This window comes from Eutrigla gurnardus, assembly GCF_963514095.1.
Source record: "Eutrigla gurnardus genome assembly, chromosome: 20".
Lineage (NCBI taxonomy): Eukaryota > Metazoa > Chordata > Actinopteri > Perciformes > Triglidae > Eutrigla > Eutrigla gurnardus.
The window spans coordinates 7,821,180-7,837,937 of NC_139931.1; the positions used below are offsets into that span (position 1 = coordinate 7,821,180).

Sequence of the window (16,758 nt, forward strand, 5' to 3'; positions counted from 1 at the left end):
AGTGGTCGTTGCAGTTACGCAATATAGAGGGCCCTTTGTGCAGAATGGTTTGTGATTATGCAATGGGATCTGTTTTTCTATTCATGGTTCACAACCGAGTTAGTGTGTCTAGTGTTTATTGTTCCATTCTTTCTCTGCATCAGCAGGAAAAGGTCCATAACAACCACATGGACACGAACAGTGACACGTCAATATCTCGCCCAACGCGAGACCCAGGGAAACGGCATGCCAACAAAGCACCAAACATCACCGCCACAACATGTGAGAGGTTCTTTCTCTTTCTTTATTGTGAAACAGACCATCAAGTAAGCTGTGCCGACGAAGTCCACCGTCTCCTGCAGTGGAACATGCTTTCTATCAATCATTTTGATTTTTTTGAAGCAAGTGCGAGAATGAACAAAACAAAGCAAACGGCAGAGATAAAAAAAAAAAGAAGAAGTAACAAACAGGCTCAAAATATCTTTTCAGCTGTTCAATGGAATCACTCGTCGCTTCCGATGCGGAGAGCATCTCCGTGACAACAAATCAAACATCAATAAATATGCTTTCTTTCTTTCTTTTTTTTATTATTATTATAGCATTTTTAGCATTCTTACTGGTTTGCATTAAATGTGCGTAGAAGGCAATTTCGACTCAAATGTAGGTTACATCCAACAGCTTTGACATTTGAATTTTTTTCAGCAGCATAATCAGAACAGCTCGCACTCATGGGGCTCGCGTGTAACAGTGTACAAAGGCAGCCTCCGCAACTCACATTTAAATCTGCGTAACACACTCGACCCTGGTAGCTTTTTCTTCTTCTTCTAAAGCAATAAGCAGATTTGTCAGATCATACAATGAGCTTCAGAAGCAAAATGAGATGAACGTCACTAATCTCTGTGACACGGGAGACTCCGACATGAGACTAGCGTTTATGTGTTTTTCTTAAAGTAAGTCTAGCAGTATGTGAGGTCAACAATAAGGTCATGATAGCGACATTTGAATCGATTGACGTCATCTTAACGGGACGCGTTTGATAAATGACACCGTTTTCTTAACGGGGAAACAAAAAATGTGTGACAAAAATATGCCAATTCAGTCTGTGGGTTAAAAACAGAGTAAAATGAAATAAGACATCAAGAGAACGGCCGCTTCTCTCTCTCGTAATGACACGAACCGACATGTGAAAATGCAATTAAGTGCTTTCAATTTGATCTTTGATCATCATGTACTCAACCACATCCTCTCTACTGTCTATCAGGACCAAAATAAGTGATATTATTCATACAAAATATGTATAAACCTTCATACATCGCAGGTTATAGGTTTGGTACAGGTATGAAACAACAGCAAAAGTATCCCATTACGCTCCATATGACAAAGAAAACAGGGTTTTTTTTAAAGTGGAACACATCCACCTGAATGCATTCGCTCAAATCTTTCGAGGGCACTTTCTTGGCTACGATGTCACAGAGGAAGTTACAGTATAAAACATTATAAGAAACATATTGATTTTTTTTGAATGATAAATTATAAATTTCCACAATATACAAAATTCTGACGTTTTTACACATGTACATATCGACAGGGTTCATCCAAAATCGCTGCTAGTCCCCGTTTTTCCCAAAGCGGCTCCTCAGAAAGAAACGTACTCCTTGAAGGTGACGGTGAGACTGTTCGTCGTGATGTCCGTGATTATGATATTCCCCATAAACGGTGAGATCTTTTTAAGAGGCGCTTCCTCCGATTGCTCGGGGGATTCCGGCGTGCCTTCAGTCGCGGGCGGTGCGTTTGCGACGGCAGGTTCGGCCTCCGGCTGCGTTTCCGGCTCCGCCTGCTTCCGAGTCTTTGGGCAGCTGAGATCCATCGGCTCCTCTTGGCTTCCGGAGTCCGCCACCTCGTATGCACACGTGCTGCTGCCGCGGCGGGGGCCGCTACAGTGGAGGTCCATGGGTTTGTCCTGAGGGGGCGTGACCACGGTGCTGGGGACGCTGAAGCTTCTGGAAGTCAGGTAGGCTTTGGAGACGCTTCTGTCCTCTGCGGGGTCTGATAGCTTTCGCTTGCGGTCGTTGGGGAAAGAGGGGATCCTGATCTGGTCCATGGACGTCGGGACGTTGGCGTCTACAGCCCACGACGTCAGCGGCGAGTTGGCGGTCAGCTGAAGGGGTAAGTCGTCTGGTAAATCGGCCTGACCGCGAGCCACCTCCGTGTTGTATTCCTCCGCCGTGCTCGGCGACGGTTTGGAGAAATGCCTGTCCTTCGGGGAACACTTTATCGGATGCTCCGCGGCGGGGAGGGAGCTGCCATCGCAGAGCTCCTTGGGGATACCGTTCTCCGGGTGCTCCGCCATTTTGGTTGTGCGTGCTGGATTGTTCTCCGACGGTTTGGTGCTTTGGGGCTTGGCCTCGCTCGACGGCTCCCCGTGTTTCCCCTTCGCCCCGTGCACCTTGTTGCCGTCCATGTATTTGCTCATGACGATGACGATACGTCCGTTCTTGTTTTTGTTCTTGATTATCTTCATTTTGCTACTGACGGCGCTAGGCAGCGTCGCGTCTTTAGGGTTGGCTTTCAGGGCGTGTTCGCTCTCAGCGTCTTTAACGGCCGGTTTCCTCGCCTCCACCGCCAGCTCTTTGACTTTGCTCAAGCAGCCCGTGTCTTTGTCTCGAACCCATTTCTGCTGCAGGGCCAGCGGTAAGTTCCATCCAGGGTTCGCCAGTTTGCTGGCCGGCTCCTGAACTTTGACCACCTCTTTGAGCCGGGAAGCCTGCGCGTCGTACATACTGGGGTCGGGCTCATAATGGTGGTGCTTCTTGCTGTTGAGCTGGTAGATGAACTTCTTCTTGCCGCTGGTCGGCTGGTCAGCGGGGACCTCCTCGCCGCCGGGCTGGTACTGATGGTGCTTCTTGCTGTTGAGCTGGTACTGCTGGGGCTGGGGCCGCTGGACCGGGACGGGGTCGGACTTGAGGCCGGCCTCCGCATCCCGAGGTGATTCTTCGAAGCCTGCGGGGATACAGGACCTCCTGGCGAACGAGGGCACCTGGAAGAAAGAGACAAGACAGCAGGTTTAACATTTCACCTGCCAAATAATGATAATGAGGATTGGAATTCTACGATATCTTTCAGAAGTACATTAAAATTAGGCCAATTTAGTATTGCACTTCAAAGACCATGGCCCCATTTTGTGAATCAGATCACCCTGACGACATCACTTTGACGTCATCAGGGTTATTTTATCCTCCTGGAGAGAAACAACTCTTAGCTGAGCATAACAAGGAAGCTGACTTGTCTGAGTAAAGTTGCTGCATCGGCCCTTTAAAAGGAGCTCTGACAGCAGCGACAATAAATCGGAAGGAAACTGAAATAAACCAATCAGGGCTGAGCCTTCAACCTCCTTCCCACCCTCTCACCCCCCTCCCCCTGTACAGGCTGACCCCTCCGGGCCGTCAAAGGGGCACTGCAGCGGAACGCTCAAGACGCTTTGGCTCTGACCTCAGGTCAGAGAAGTGCCACCAGACATGTCACGCTTTATCCCTGATTGCTGGCTACGTGTGACTCTGGCTGAGTGCTACGCCTCTTAAGGAGTGACACTGCATAGCAAACAGCTCTGAGGTCTCTCAAAACACATATAATCACGTTTGGCTCGAATACTGAGCCGAGGTAAGATAGCCAGAGCACGGCACAAGTGTTACTCTCCGCCGTCTATTCTTGCCTTTCGCAAAAATGAAAGGAAACATTCTCCTGATACAGATTCAACTTGGTCCAAAAAGAGCCGGCAGCTCTCTGTGAAACTGCGTTTTGCATTTAAAGCCATTTAGCATGAAAGCAATAATGAATAATGATTAAAAAAAAGGAGTGCACTCATGCGACGTAACCCGGGGCAGCTTACTCTGTTTCATGATGAGTGTGCAAATCCAGCTGTAGAAAGCCCTCCTCAATGTGCCGCTCACTCCCACTCTCTCAAAGAAATCTATTAATAACCCGCGACCGTGATGACTGTAGCCCCACAACACCTGACAGGCCCCGCCCACCATTTAATAAGAATAGCAGGACGTTTCCACAGAACTGTGATGACTCATGGACGGTGAAGATTATTACCTGGAGTAGAAGATGTTTTGGTTTCGGTCCCCGTTTGCGATACCCCATCAGCTGCTCCTGCCTCTCCCTGCGAAAAAACAACAAGATAATTAGATTTTCGTGCACTGTTTACCTTCCGTACAAAACATCTCATTTGACTGAAAGTGTTTCACCTTCACGCATGTCAAAATCTATTCATGGCCACACAGAAAAATACATTTGGAGTACGTTCATTTTCTTCTACCTACTCAAGGTCAAAAGCAGGAGTTTAAGATTTGGAGGACTAATGAATGCTCACGTGTGACCCGCTGCAATGCATTGTGGTCCGTATTTGCATAGCTCTCCATGGTAATCGGCCCATTCCATATTCTCATTATCCGGGAGAAATTCAATTAAGTGCTAAAGCAGGGGAAAATCTCTGCTTGTCTTTCAAACATCCTCCCTCCTGCAGCACGCCCTTCCTTCTACATTCAACCTCTAATTAGGGTCACCAGGGATGAAATGGGGATAAACGAAAGAAAAAAAAGCACTTCTGGGACGCACGCTGCTGTTGAGAACGCCTACACCCCATAAAAATGCAGGGTGATGAATATCTGACAAGTAGCAAACATCTCTGGGAGCTGTTTTTACAGAGGGAGGAGAGCGGGGAAACGTGTTGTTGTTGTACTGACGAGACCGAGCGCTCGGCTTGCGCGTGAAATATTGCTCCCCGATATAAACCTTGACTCATCATTGGCTCGTAAATAACCGGCGGTGGGTGAAGGCCGGGCCGCCGGGCTTCGTGGGTAAATCCAGCCTATTGTCGGGGCCTCTTCGCTGCAGATGTTCAAACTCCTCGGAGCTGCCAGGAAGAAATCGCCACAATAAACAGTCTACGTTTTTTTTTAACGCCATAATGTGTGCGATTTTCCAAACAGCGTCCAACGGGGTGACCCCTATTCACAGAAGATTTGGCAATTACAGCCTCCCTTGTCGGATCCCCATCCCCCATCCTCTGGGAGCAGAGAGGAATCCACACACACACACACACACACACACACACACACGGCGCAGAGGCAGCCCTCCATGACCATCAGCAAAGAGCCAGACACACACACACACACACACACACACACACACAGCCAGGCAGGCAGGCAGGCTGCGGGGGAATATGAGAGTGGTATACTGGAAACGCTGGAGAGCACTGTGTGTCAATTAGCCTTTTCAGAAACGCAAATTCCTTTCCCCAGCCATCGCGTCTTTAACCCCGTCCCACGAGCCGCCCGGCGGCCGACAGAGAGAGTATATCTGACCGGCCTTGTGGGTCCAGCTGTGCAGGCGAGCCAAAAAAAGAAGAAAAAAAGACAGGGCCATTTGTATTCATTAACAGCCTCTGATTGACGTTGATGCGTTTCTGATTATCTGTATTAAGCGCACTCTGGACCCGAGATTGAAAAGCAGGTTTGGTTGGTTTAAAGGTGAGATATCCTGTTTTCCAGAACATTCAAATAAAGCAAAAAAAAATAAAGGCAGCACTCGCAATGTGATTCATCACGTGAGCGTCTCAGGCTGGTATAGTGACGTGAATTCCCATCAGGCAGCAACTTGGCCTCCTCACATGAAACCACAACAAACTGCTCTCATGTCCTGCAGCTGCCGCTCCAGCACCTGTCCCCACTCAAGACGCGCAGTTGCACACTAGTGAAAATGTGATTATAAACACATATTTTGTAGGTTGCTTCATTATTTACCGGTCCATCGTGCACCTTCTGGCAAAATAAGGGGGCAGACCCACTTCCTGTGTGAAACTGGGTCACGGCGTGCGTTCAGCCACCCTGATTCCTGACACTAAATCGCATAATAACATGATCATGTGTTACCAGCATGCCTATTTCCGCATGTCCGATCTTCCCATTAGTGTGATTTAGGAATTCTCACTACCACATCCCCAGGCTTTCCCCCAGGAGACTGGAGGAGGAGGAGGAGGAGGGGGATCAGCGCCCCTCCTCCCATGCCCATATAAGGCCATGGCTGAAGTGGAGGCTGCGCAGGCCTCGTCCTAAGTCCACCACCTCTCACCTGTGCTGGAAGGCGACGAGGAGACGCGGGTCCAGGATGTTCTCCTCGGGCTCCCATGTGTTGTACCTGCGGAGAGGAGAGAGAGCGACTGTCAGCGAGCTGTCACGTGCCAACTTCATTTATGCAACTGTCACACACACGCCCCCCCCCCACCCCCTATCCTCCCCGTTATAACGTGCAGCCGGTGAGCAGGTAACCCCCCCCCCCCCCCAGCTCCACGTCAGAAGATGCTTTCGTGCATTATTCCAAACATCCTTCCATTTTGAACGTGCAACGACCGTAAAGTCGACCGCGAGGACGCGCGCCTGCAGAGCCGACATGCCGAGAGACGAACCGCGTATATGTGCTCTCCAAAGCTGGTCCTCCGGCACCGACGTACAGTCCGCCATTTTAGCACCACTGTCTCGTAAATTCGCTGGCAGAGCAGAAATAATTAAAACGGGATTACATGGCTGTGCCCCCCCCCACCTCCCCTCCCTCCTCCTTCCCTCGCATAAATTAGTGAAGGCATCCGCGGATACACTGAAACGCATACCGACCCCTAACACACGCGCGCGCGCGCTCGGTCACAAACTCCGCGCGCGCACGCCCTTGATGCAATTTAAAAAAAAAAAAAAAAGAAACATTTGATTTTGTTGCAAAATTGCGCATTTCCTTCCCTCCCTCCCTCCCTCCCGTTGCAGCGGGGATACCGTGAGACACTTACTTGGGAGACCAGCCTCGCCACTTGACCAGGTACTCGATCTTGCCCTGTGATGGTTGGGGAGAAGAGGGGAAATCTGGTGAGGTTCTCGCGGCAAAACGCAGCGTTCCGCCGCCCACGACGTGTGCAAAAAGCGCTTCTTCCTTACCTTGCGGATGCGCTTCTTCTCGATGCCCTCCACCGCAAAGACGTGCTCTCCGGCGGCCGGGAGCTCCATTCTCGGATTCTGAATCCGATCGCGAGGGGGACGTCGGTGGGAGGAGGGGAGGGGGGGATGTACGGGCTACGCACCGTCGATGTGCCTTCCGCTCGGTGCGTGCTGTGCGCGCTTGGTAGTTTTCCAGTTGTATCCAAATTCAACTGTGTTCCCTCCACCTCTCCTCCTCGCTCTCTCTCTCTCGCTCCCTCCCTCTCTTGCACAGTCCTCGCTATGAGCATACAGATATCCACAGTGCGGCTGCGAGCAGCTCTTTTCGTGCAATAGCCTCGGCTCGGTGCATGACGTCAGAGGGGAGGAGGGGGGGGGCTTGCACAGAGGTTGGGGTTGATCCTGCGCGTACTGGACTGCGGGAGGGAGATCTGGAAACTCGAACCTTACTGTTACAGCACTTGTGCGTAAAATCTACTTCTTTCGATGGCGAGTCTCGCGGGAAGCCCCCCTCCCAACAGCTGATAGACCATTCACGAGAGGAAAACATACTTTTGATGGATTTAGCACATATATGATGTGGGTGTTAATAAATACATGACTTTATAGCATAAATACATATATTTCATAAAAATGCACAAAACGGATCATGTGCAGATCAGTCAAATATGTTTTATCAGGAGAATTCATGAAGGTGAAAGTCACCAGAGCTCATTTTCTACTCGAAACTGATGAAAGACAAGTTCCCTTTTTTTGTTTTAACATTTCCAATCCCCTTAAAGCAGCACAGTATTAGATGTGCAGCTTCCAGTTGACAGCGCCCTGTAAATATAGGTCACACACACTCTCTGATCGTCAAACCAGTGCGATGTCCTCTGGGCTCAACTGCCATAAATGTGACACACAGCAGAGGGCTTGCCGTGGAGCCTCCAGCCTACCTGTGGCAACTTTCTAATGGTGCCAAGAGCTCTCAAATCAGCTTTTACAGCTTGTTACACTGGTTATCTATCCGCGCCTCGACAACTTAAATCCAAAACCATAAACCACATCACCGTGCGCTGTAAATGTCATCCGCGTTTAGTCACCAAATTTATGGGGGGACTTAATTGGAAACATTGGGGGAATCAAACGCGCGTCCACTTCGCCAAAAACGCGTGTTTTTGTGCGCGAATTGTGATCTGCGAGCGTGATTTCTGCCCCACCCCCCCTCAAAAAAAGCGCGATTCGTTTAAGAGTGTGGATCCTGTCGAAAGAGAATCAAATAAATAAAAAAAAACCCGATGCTTTTCTCGCTCCAAAAATAATTCAGCAACACAAGGGTTAAAACGAAGCCTCCAAGCAGAGCGGCAGCGGCCAGCCTATTAAATACAGGCACGCTATATCTCTGCCCTGCCATATAAGGCAATGGAGAAAAAGCGGCCAAATGTGGCGTTTTACACTCTTTAATTCCCGAGTTTCACTCGTGAAATGGATACAGGAGGGGGGTCAAGACTCGATCGTCGCAAACGCGCTCGATCAAAAGTCCCTCTTTTCGTCTTATTCGCGTTTTTTCCCTCCGTGCCCTTCAGCCGCGGCCAGGGAGCGCATACGCCCTGCTTCCCTAGCAACAGCATGAAAGGGGAGAGAGAGACGCCGAGAAACAGTGAGAGAGAGAGAGAGTGAGTGAGTGAGAGAGTGAGGGAGAATTTAAGTTAGTCACAAACAAACGAGCTCTTGATAAAATGGACACCAAGGACGTTTCCTCAAACATTAGTTTGTCTTTGAATCGATCTCATCGAATCGAAATGCATATTTAAAAAAAGAGGGAAAAAAAACTCCCAGCGCATTAAAAACACATTTTGGGGAGTCGCGAGCCCTATTTATCCACCAGGTACCCAAAATACTAATTATGTATCATTTTGTGTTTGCACTGGTTGGGGATGACGCCTCGAGTCTGCGTCAATGCAGATCATCATTTAGAAAAGATCCTCTGACTCAGGCTGTGGGATCTGATCACAGCTATGATAAATATATTTATTTAGTTTTACTTTAAAAAGAAAAATGAGATCACCTGGCAGGAGGAGAAGGTGAACCAGCGTCACCAACGAGCAGAACGACGTCTTCAACTCACAGCCCTCAGGTTGTCACGTCAGTGTGAAGGTGTGAGGAATTAGAAAGCGATTCGTTCTTAAAATATATTTTTTTTCGAAGATTTTGAAATGAGGTTTGCCGAGGAGTTGCGCGTGAGATCCTCAGTGATCGTCGGGGGAAGTTATGACAACTCAACCTCTGAAGGAGCTCGTCTTCTTTATTTATGACGCTATCATACTGCGTTGTCGACCCTCTCGGGGAGAATGCGCTCAGGTGAGCTCGTGTCCCCTGTCGCGCGCGTTCACCTGTGACATTTCCGACACAACGTGACGTTGATTTCTCTGAGAGGCTCGACGCTTAAAGAAAACAATGCATGCGGGGGAAATAAAGAGACGCATTTCCCCCATAAATCGCAGATCAGGTGGTTTGGGTTGATAAATACTCAATGCCAAATACAACGACCCCCAGCCCCCCCAAAAAAGAACAGCAAACAGGGATATTCAGACTATGTGGCTGCCCTTGTCTTCTCCTTTGTGGAATGCGTTTGTTTTTTTTAGATGCTCCATGAGGGAAGAAGAAGAAAAAGAAAGAAAAAAACTGTCCACGTTTATTTTGTCCTTGCTGCCCCGTCGAGGTCAAATGAGCTGTTATCTAAAACACGAAGATAAGTCAGGGTCAGCCCGTCTGTTGTTTTATTTTTATCTCCTGTTTGAAGGGACTTTGGTGTCCTTTTATTCCAGTTTGTGTCCGTGCTTCATACCGTTACACATTAGACAGAATGGATCTCCTTGAGGACAGACTTTTTTTTCTGGGAGTTTAAAGAAGAGTGTGACTTCTGCAGAGGAAAGGAGTGTGCATGTAAGAATGCTTGTGGAGTGTATTTATGTGGGTGTAGACGTGCCTGCAGGAGGGCCAAGGTCAGGTTAAGTCCTGATCTCTGGTCTGGTTCTCAGCAGGAACCACAGAAGAGCTCAGCCTTTTGACCTTTTCTTTCTTTCTCTTTTTTTTTTTGGTCATTGCGACGCCAATTTATTTCGTCACTCTCCCTCTTTCTGTCTTCCGTGCACAACACTCTGCAAACACACAGCTGGCTCGCATGAGAAGCAATCCACAAAATGGTGGAAGGAAGGGGAAAAGCCAGGAGGCCGCCCCTCCTTGGCACCCAACCACCCACAGTGCCAGGAGTGCCAACTGAGGGAATGGAGAGATGAGGAGGCGGAGGGAAGGGGGGGTCCCCTCTGCATCCAGGGTGATTGATGCAGAGGGAAAGGAGAAGGGAAAAAAAAGGTGTGGTGGGAAGGGGAAGAGAAGGACCAAAAAAAAAAAGGACACAGAAGAGAGGAAAGAAAGAAATACCTCTGTGTCGGCAATAGCCAAACATCCGATTCATTCCTCCACAGCGACGAGGAAAGAAAGGAGTTGATTGGTTTAAGGGAGTGCAAGGACAGGGTTTAGAGGAGGCGAGGAAGAGAAGGGGGGGGTATCACAAAAATGTTAAGAGGGCCCTACAGCCATTCTCACGGCGCTCAGCGGGCGGTCATTAAGCTCCACTATCAAACAGTCTGAAGTAGCGAGGACATCCAGATGAAACACGCAAACAAATGGCACAAAAACAGAGGAATCGAGGTTTCGCCCCGGAAAAAAAACAAGATGGAAACTCCCGCCGATCGAATTAGTGACACAGAAGCTCTTTAACGTAAATACGATCACAATATGCATTCAGGCTAATTACGCCGTAACAATGGCTAGCCCTCTCTCTGGCGGGCCGCATCCCATTCTGCTTCAGGTGCTAACACAGAAATCTCCCGTTCCCTTTGTCTGCCCCTGACATATGTTTAATTATGATAATTGTAACAAATGAAAGCTATTAGGAGGCCATTCATCTTGGCACTGCAGATTTTAATGCACTATGAAGATGAGGTGGGGAAGTGTGTGTGTGTGTGTGTGTGTGTGTGTGTGGGGGGGGGGGGGGGGGGGGGGGGGGGCAGCGGAAATTCCTCCTCCAGTGTCATTGTCACGGCCATTGTTGCACCGAGGCGACAGGTCTGCAGAGAGGGGTGCTCTTCTGCCGGGTGGGCTCTCCCCCCTCCGCCCCCCCTTCCCCTCTGCGCCCCACCGCCTGCTTGCCTGCAAGGCTGCCGTCGTGTGGGGTTCACCCCCACCACCACCTCCTCCACCACCACCGACATAAGCTTCCCCCATTGATCCCCCCTCTACCCAGGAGCCTGAGCAGGAGGTGGGGGGGTGCAGGGAGCCTGGGAGAGAGAGAGAGCAGAGGAAGAGGAGGGGGGGTTACACAGAACACCAGACTTCCAGGGTGGTGGTATAGGGGTGAGGGCCGAGATCACGGGCAGAGGAAGGAGGCGGTGCAGTGGAACTCTGGCAGAATGCGGCTGAATGCACGACTCGTCGATACGGTATCGAGCCGTTTGACTGGCGGGGAGAACCGTACCGCTGCCGTCTCCCTTTTCACGCAGTGTTGAAATTATTCATTCCCCATCATCAATGATAGATACTCGCTGGGTTTGGTGCAGAATTCACAGCAGCGAGCTCGTACGTGGAAAAACAATGGTATAGGCAAACAATGGGACGCCTCGGAGAACAATAGCCCAATAATCCACTGAATAATGGTGTGGATGTTTTGGTCTGATGTGAGGCAGGAGTGATTCCCTCTGCGTGGCGTGCGGGCGGCTATTTCCATCGACACGGAGACCTCGCAGTCCTCTAAATGTGCCCGTGACCCAGTGTTCAGATTTAGCTCCTTCAGTCTAATGCCATGCTAATGATGAGTGACGCAGGCCCTTATCCTGAGAGCCCTTTCTTCGCTTTTCCACCTCCCCCCCCACCTCCCCCATCTCCCGGGAACAGCTTATTTGCCTGTTTTTAATTGCGTTTTAATTTACATGTAAGCCTGGAAGCACCATGATGAGAAGCTGCTTTTCTGTTTCCCCTCCTTCTTCCTTTTCTTCCCCCGTTTCCTCACCACTGAGTAATGATGGACTGTAGCTTTCACAGGAGGGAGAAGAGGTTAGATTGAGCAATAAGAGCCTCATATGAACAAACCGGGGCAGGAAAAACCAGGCACAGGTTCCTCTTTACGGGGTCAACACGGGTTCAGAAACAATCAAGTGTCCGGGGGCAGATAGGAACACAGCGAGAGGGTTGGCAGGGGGGAGAGGGAGTTTTTGCAAGATGACGATGTCGATGAAGCAGCCATCTCTCCATCAAAATGTAATAAGAGGAAGGATTGGACAGCGAGCTCCCAGATAGACAACTTTAATGTGCTCGTCTATCTATATGGAAATTTGGCCACGCAGGCGTTCCCCCCCCACCCGCTGCTTCATAATTCACTTTTGGGTTTTTGATTGGCTGCATATGAGAGCCAAGAGAAGGCGCTTTCGGAGGAGGAGCCGAGAGATAAAGAGAGCTTTCTTAACTTGAGCAAAGAGCACAACAGGGATTTGAGATTTGTATTAAAATTTAGAGAGATAATCGCGGCCGCCTCCGAGCGCCCGCCATTTTTCCTGCGAGAAGGTGACAATCGCTCGGGAAAACCGCCGTCCTCAGCAGTTTGACATCACAATATAAACAAAGGCGTCGCAGCTCAATATTATCTATTGTTTTCTAGCTCCCGTCCTTAGTCCTTCTTTGAAGTTTCTCTCCTCTCCCGGGCTGTTTGCCCATCTTCTGTGCCTTCAGAGATACGCTGGAGGAAACTTTTCACTCAATAAGCCGTAATACCCACGCAGCTTTATAATCACCTCTGACTCCCACACGGATGATGGCCTGGGGCGAGCCCCGTCAGGACGCATACAGGCAGCCTGGAAGTGTGTGTGTGTGTGTCACTCATCAGCCTGCCACGTGCACCAGACATCACACACTCAACACAGGAAGTCGTCGTGCGTCGCAGGTACTGCAGCTCGCCTGACGGACGAGAACAGAGCCCTTCCTGAACACGACGGCACAGACGGCCCTTTGTCTACGGCATGTATCCTGGATCGTCCCCCTCCCGCCGCTGTCACCCAACGGAGTGCCATGCATGAGATAATGTGCTTACACTAATGCCACAAATACTTAAACGCGTAGATTTAGTGTGGAGGCAAGGCTCGGACACACGCATTTCTGCCAAAGTTAGTTTCAGTATATCTGAGAAGAGATTTCATTCTCAACATTTGACGAATTCTGACATTTTGGGAGGGTTGTTTGTATGGTTGTTTTCCAGCGTCAATCGAATCTGATTAAACCGTTTTTAGTTTTTATGTTAGACAAAGTTTAACATATATTGTGGCTTATTTAGTCATTAATATTTAATGTTAGAGAGACATACAATATGAAAGTTTTCAGGGTCTCTAATGTTCATCTGAGGGCTGAAAAAATGGGCCAAACGGTTGTCTGACTAAAGCCAAGGTTGTTTCTGTCTTTGCTATTGAAAAAGATTTAAATTAGGATATACAATATTTTACCCATCAACCCCTAGTGAGCATTGCCTCTGTGATTTGCATTCAAAAACATGTCTACGCTTGTTTTTAAGATGTCAACATCACATTTAACATTTCGTTAAATTAAAGGTTCACAGCTTTTAGAACAATACTCACACACACTTCCATACATTAAGAGAGCAATTAGTGGCTGTAATTGTTCCTCCTCTCCATAATGGCTCCTAAGAGATCGCTAACAAAACCGAAAAAATGGCACATTTTCTGGCATTTAGCCAGATCTAATGTGAAGCTTCAGCAGACTTTAACAATGAAGTGGGCATCTTCTTTTTAAAAAGAGAAGTGCACTTTCTGTTGAGAATATTTTGGTCAAACTACGATTTCCAAGGACAAGAAGAAACTTTAATGCCCAGTTGAATTAGACCCGATGTCTCCATACTTACTGAGCGATATGAATACATACAGATTTATTCGTGTGAGGAGGAATCCCTCCCAATAACAACAATACAAGATCAGAGTCTCCAAAAAAATCCAGATTCAGCAGAGCTTCACATAATTCACCAGCTTCGTCTTTGTCAGACACGAGGCACGCGGAGAAGATCGTCTCGCTTACACAGGGCGTCCCGTGCGCTCCGATTCGATATGGTTTCTCCGTGATATATCTCTCTTGTCTTGGTGTGATGGTTATTTAAAGGGAGAGCCATGGATTTTCTCCCACATGCAACATAATGGCAAATCAATAAGGCAGGCCATGCGGAGGGAGAGCGGGGCATTTTGTACCACGGCCTAAACGATGGGAGGCCAAATTGAAGCCGAGTTCTGGCAACAACAAAAAAAAAAGGAATGGATGGATTTTACAACTGCATTAAAGAAATAAACGTTTAATCATTCTTGCCATTGAGGGACTTTAGATGCAACATGTCTCAGCATCGTTATGTCACGCGACGTGAGATTTGCCTCCTGGAAGGATATTCGTTTAAAGGGGTTTTCCATCTTTGGTGCATGTGTTTAATAAAGCCGTGTATTTAGCGTGTGCTCACACACATGTGGAGCATGAGGACGGGTAATGCCGATGTGCCTGGAGGCCCCCGTGGTGTGAGCTCACACACTTAAACACACTTATGCGTGTTTTTCCCATGGCAAGACCTGTCAGCGAGCAGACGTCTGACATCATGCTCTAAGCGAGGAGGAGGTTTTCCACCGCCGTGTGTGTGTGTGTGTGTGTGTGTGTGTGTGTGTGTGTGTGTGTGTGTGTGTGGGAGGAGGAGGAAGATGGTTGTTATCATGACTTATGGATTGGACAGCAGTTTCCTACTGGGCAGAGGAGACAGGAATGGTTACGCTGAGGAATGCTGAGGGTTTTCTTTTTTTTTTTTCAGTGCAGAGGGGTTTGCACGAAAGAATGAGAGGATGACAAGAAAAAAAAAACCCACCAGCAAAGACAAAAAAAAGAAAGAAAACCCAGGGAGAGAAGAGACAGATGTCAAAAGACAAGCCGCCTGGAGGTCCTCTGTGTTTACACTTTCCATTCTGTCAGTCAGTGCCTCCTCCGTCGTCTTTATCTCTGACACGGCTGGCAATCCCTCAATGACTCACCACTCTCTGAAGTGCTGCGAACCTGGCTTCGCCGGAGGAGGAGGGGGAGGAGGATCGACAGGCAGATCCCGCTTAATCATTCCCGCCACTACCAGCGCCGCCGGCCTTTGGGTATAAAAGGATGTGGATGCTGCGGGTGGGAAATAAGGGGGTAGCGCTTCACATCCAGATATGGTGACAGCTGAAGTAACAGTTTGTGACCGTTCGGCTTTCCCCGTGCTCCCACACTGACAAAGGGGAGGTTGTCCTCCCTTGTGTCCCAAGTTGGAGAGCCGTCATCGGGGGCGAAGCTCTCGCCAAACTCCTTGGGTCAAGGCTAGTTTTCGAAAAAAAAAAAAAAAAAAGCCTCCTTTGTGTCGGTGCGGCTTGAGGAGAACGAATCACGGACGAGCTGTCAGTGGGATCCAGTTTCTTCTCAGCGTGAAACTCAGTCAGATCAAACCGGATGAGCCTCTTCATTCATGTCTTCATTGATCTGCGTGACTGGAAATGGCTTGAAACAAAAACATATCTGCACGAGGACAATGAGCTGGAAGTGGGACCTCGCCCTCCTCCAGGCACACACACACACGACACACACACACACACACATGGAAACTACACACACACACCACAGTGGCTGATGAAGAGCTGAAGTGTTATTTTGTTTGTGTCACTTTTCACACCCCGGCACAAACCGCACACATGTTCCCTGTATGTGTGTGTGTGTGCGTGTGTGTGTTATAACACAAAGCCAGACACACATACTTGCCGGTGCTTTGGCTGAATTAGGGAAGAGATCACAGTTTCATTGGCTTTTCCCTGGCACGCACACACACACACACCCACACACACACACACACACACACACACACACACACACACAGACAGACACACACACACAGTTTCTCTGCAGACGCCGTAGAGCCTGGGTTGAGTCTATCAGAGGCCTGGAGGAGGGCTGGGATGTGTGATGTTAATATAACACTTTGGAGATCGAGCGTGAGCGCGGTAGCTGAGCTCACACCTTTATATCTTTCCCAGCATGCACAAGGTCACGGGGATGTGGGGTGGGGGGGGGGGCGTTCTCAAACGTTTTAGTTGCTCTGGATGTCGTTAATTACAGAGATAGCAACATTTAAATGATGTCATGGAGGTAAAACATTACATACGGGGGAGACAAAAAAAGATAAGCTTCTTGAAGCAGCTCACTGATTGGATAGAGAGGGGTCTTGTGGGTAATGAGGAAAAAACTCTCCAGGGTCCAGAAAATCAAACTGAACTGCTCACACAACCAAGCAGGCTACAGAAAGACCATGTATTCCCCTGCAAACACAGCACAGACTCCTAAGCCTATCTTTCTGGTTAGCATGCATACAAGTGCAAACACAGACACACTCACTAAACACAGACACACACACACACACACACAACATCCTCTTCTGTCATTTTGTCATCTGCTCGCTCATATTTCTGCAGAACTGCCAGATCGTGTTGTTTATACACCACCATGAGTTATGAGCACATGTTCGAAGAGGAACAAGGCTGTTTTCCTGCCACATACACACACACGTCTGCTCATTTTTCTGCAGAAGTCAAACGTCAAAAGGCTTCCGATCACAAAAAACAATGGATGCTACACTTGAACGCGTTTTAAATATTTCCACTCTCAAGCCAAGTGTCAATATCGAAACGGAGCAGCCTCCTCGAGGCAA

At 48.8% G+C, this 16,758-nt stretch overlaps 1 protein-coding gene across 1 annotated transcript; it reads right to left on the bottom strand.

Moving 5' to 3' along the window:
* Positions 1-262: 262 nt before the first annotated feature.
* cbx4 (chromobox homolog 4 (Pc class homolog, Drosophila)) lies at positions 263-7,301 on the bottom strand. The gene is made up of 5 exons (XM_084036500.1): positions 6,963-7,301; positions 6,818-6,861; positions 6,112-6,177; positions 4,075-4,141; positions 263-3,016 (listed from the first exon to the last, which is right to left on the bottom strand). Exons 1-5 carry the CDS (start codon positions 7,029-7,031, stop codon positions 1,616-1,618), a joined length of 1,647 nt encoding a protein of 548 aa, XP_083892626.1. The 5' UTR covers positions 7,032-7,301; the 3' UTR covers positions 263-1,615.
* Between the last annotated feature and the right edge of the window lie 9,457 nt (positions 7,302-16,758).

Bases quoted from the DNA above. Each gene is read 5' to 3' on its own strand.
- cbx4 (XM_084036500.1), bottom strand. From the start codon at position 7,031: ATGGAGCTCCCGGCCGCCGGAGAGCACGTCTTTGCGGTGGAGGGCATC. The intron at 6,178-6,817 runs GTAAGTGTCTCA...TCCTCTCCGCAG, and splicing joins TGGCGAGGCTGGTCTCCCAA to GTACAACACATGGGAGCCCG. The intron at 3,017-4,074 runs GTAATAATCTTC...TCTTTCTTCCAG, and splicing joins CAAAACATCTTCTACTCCAG to GTGCCCTCGTTCGCCAGGAG.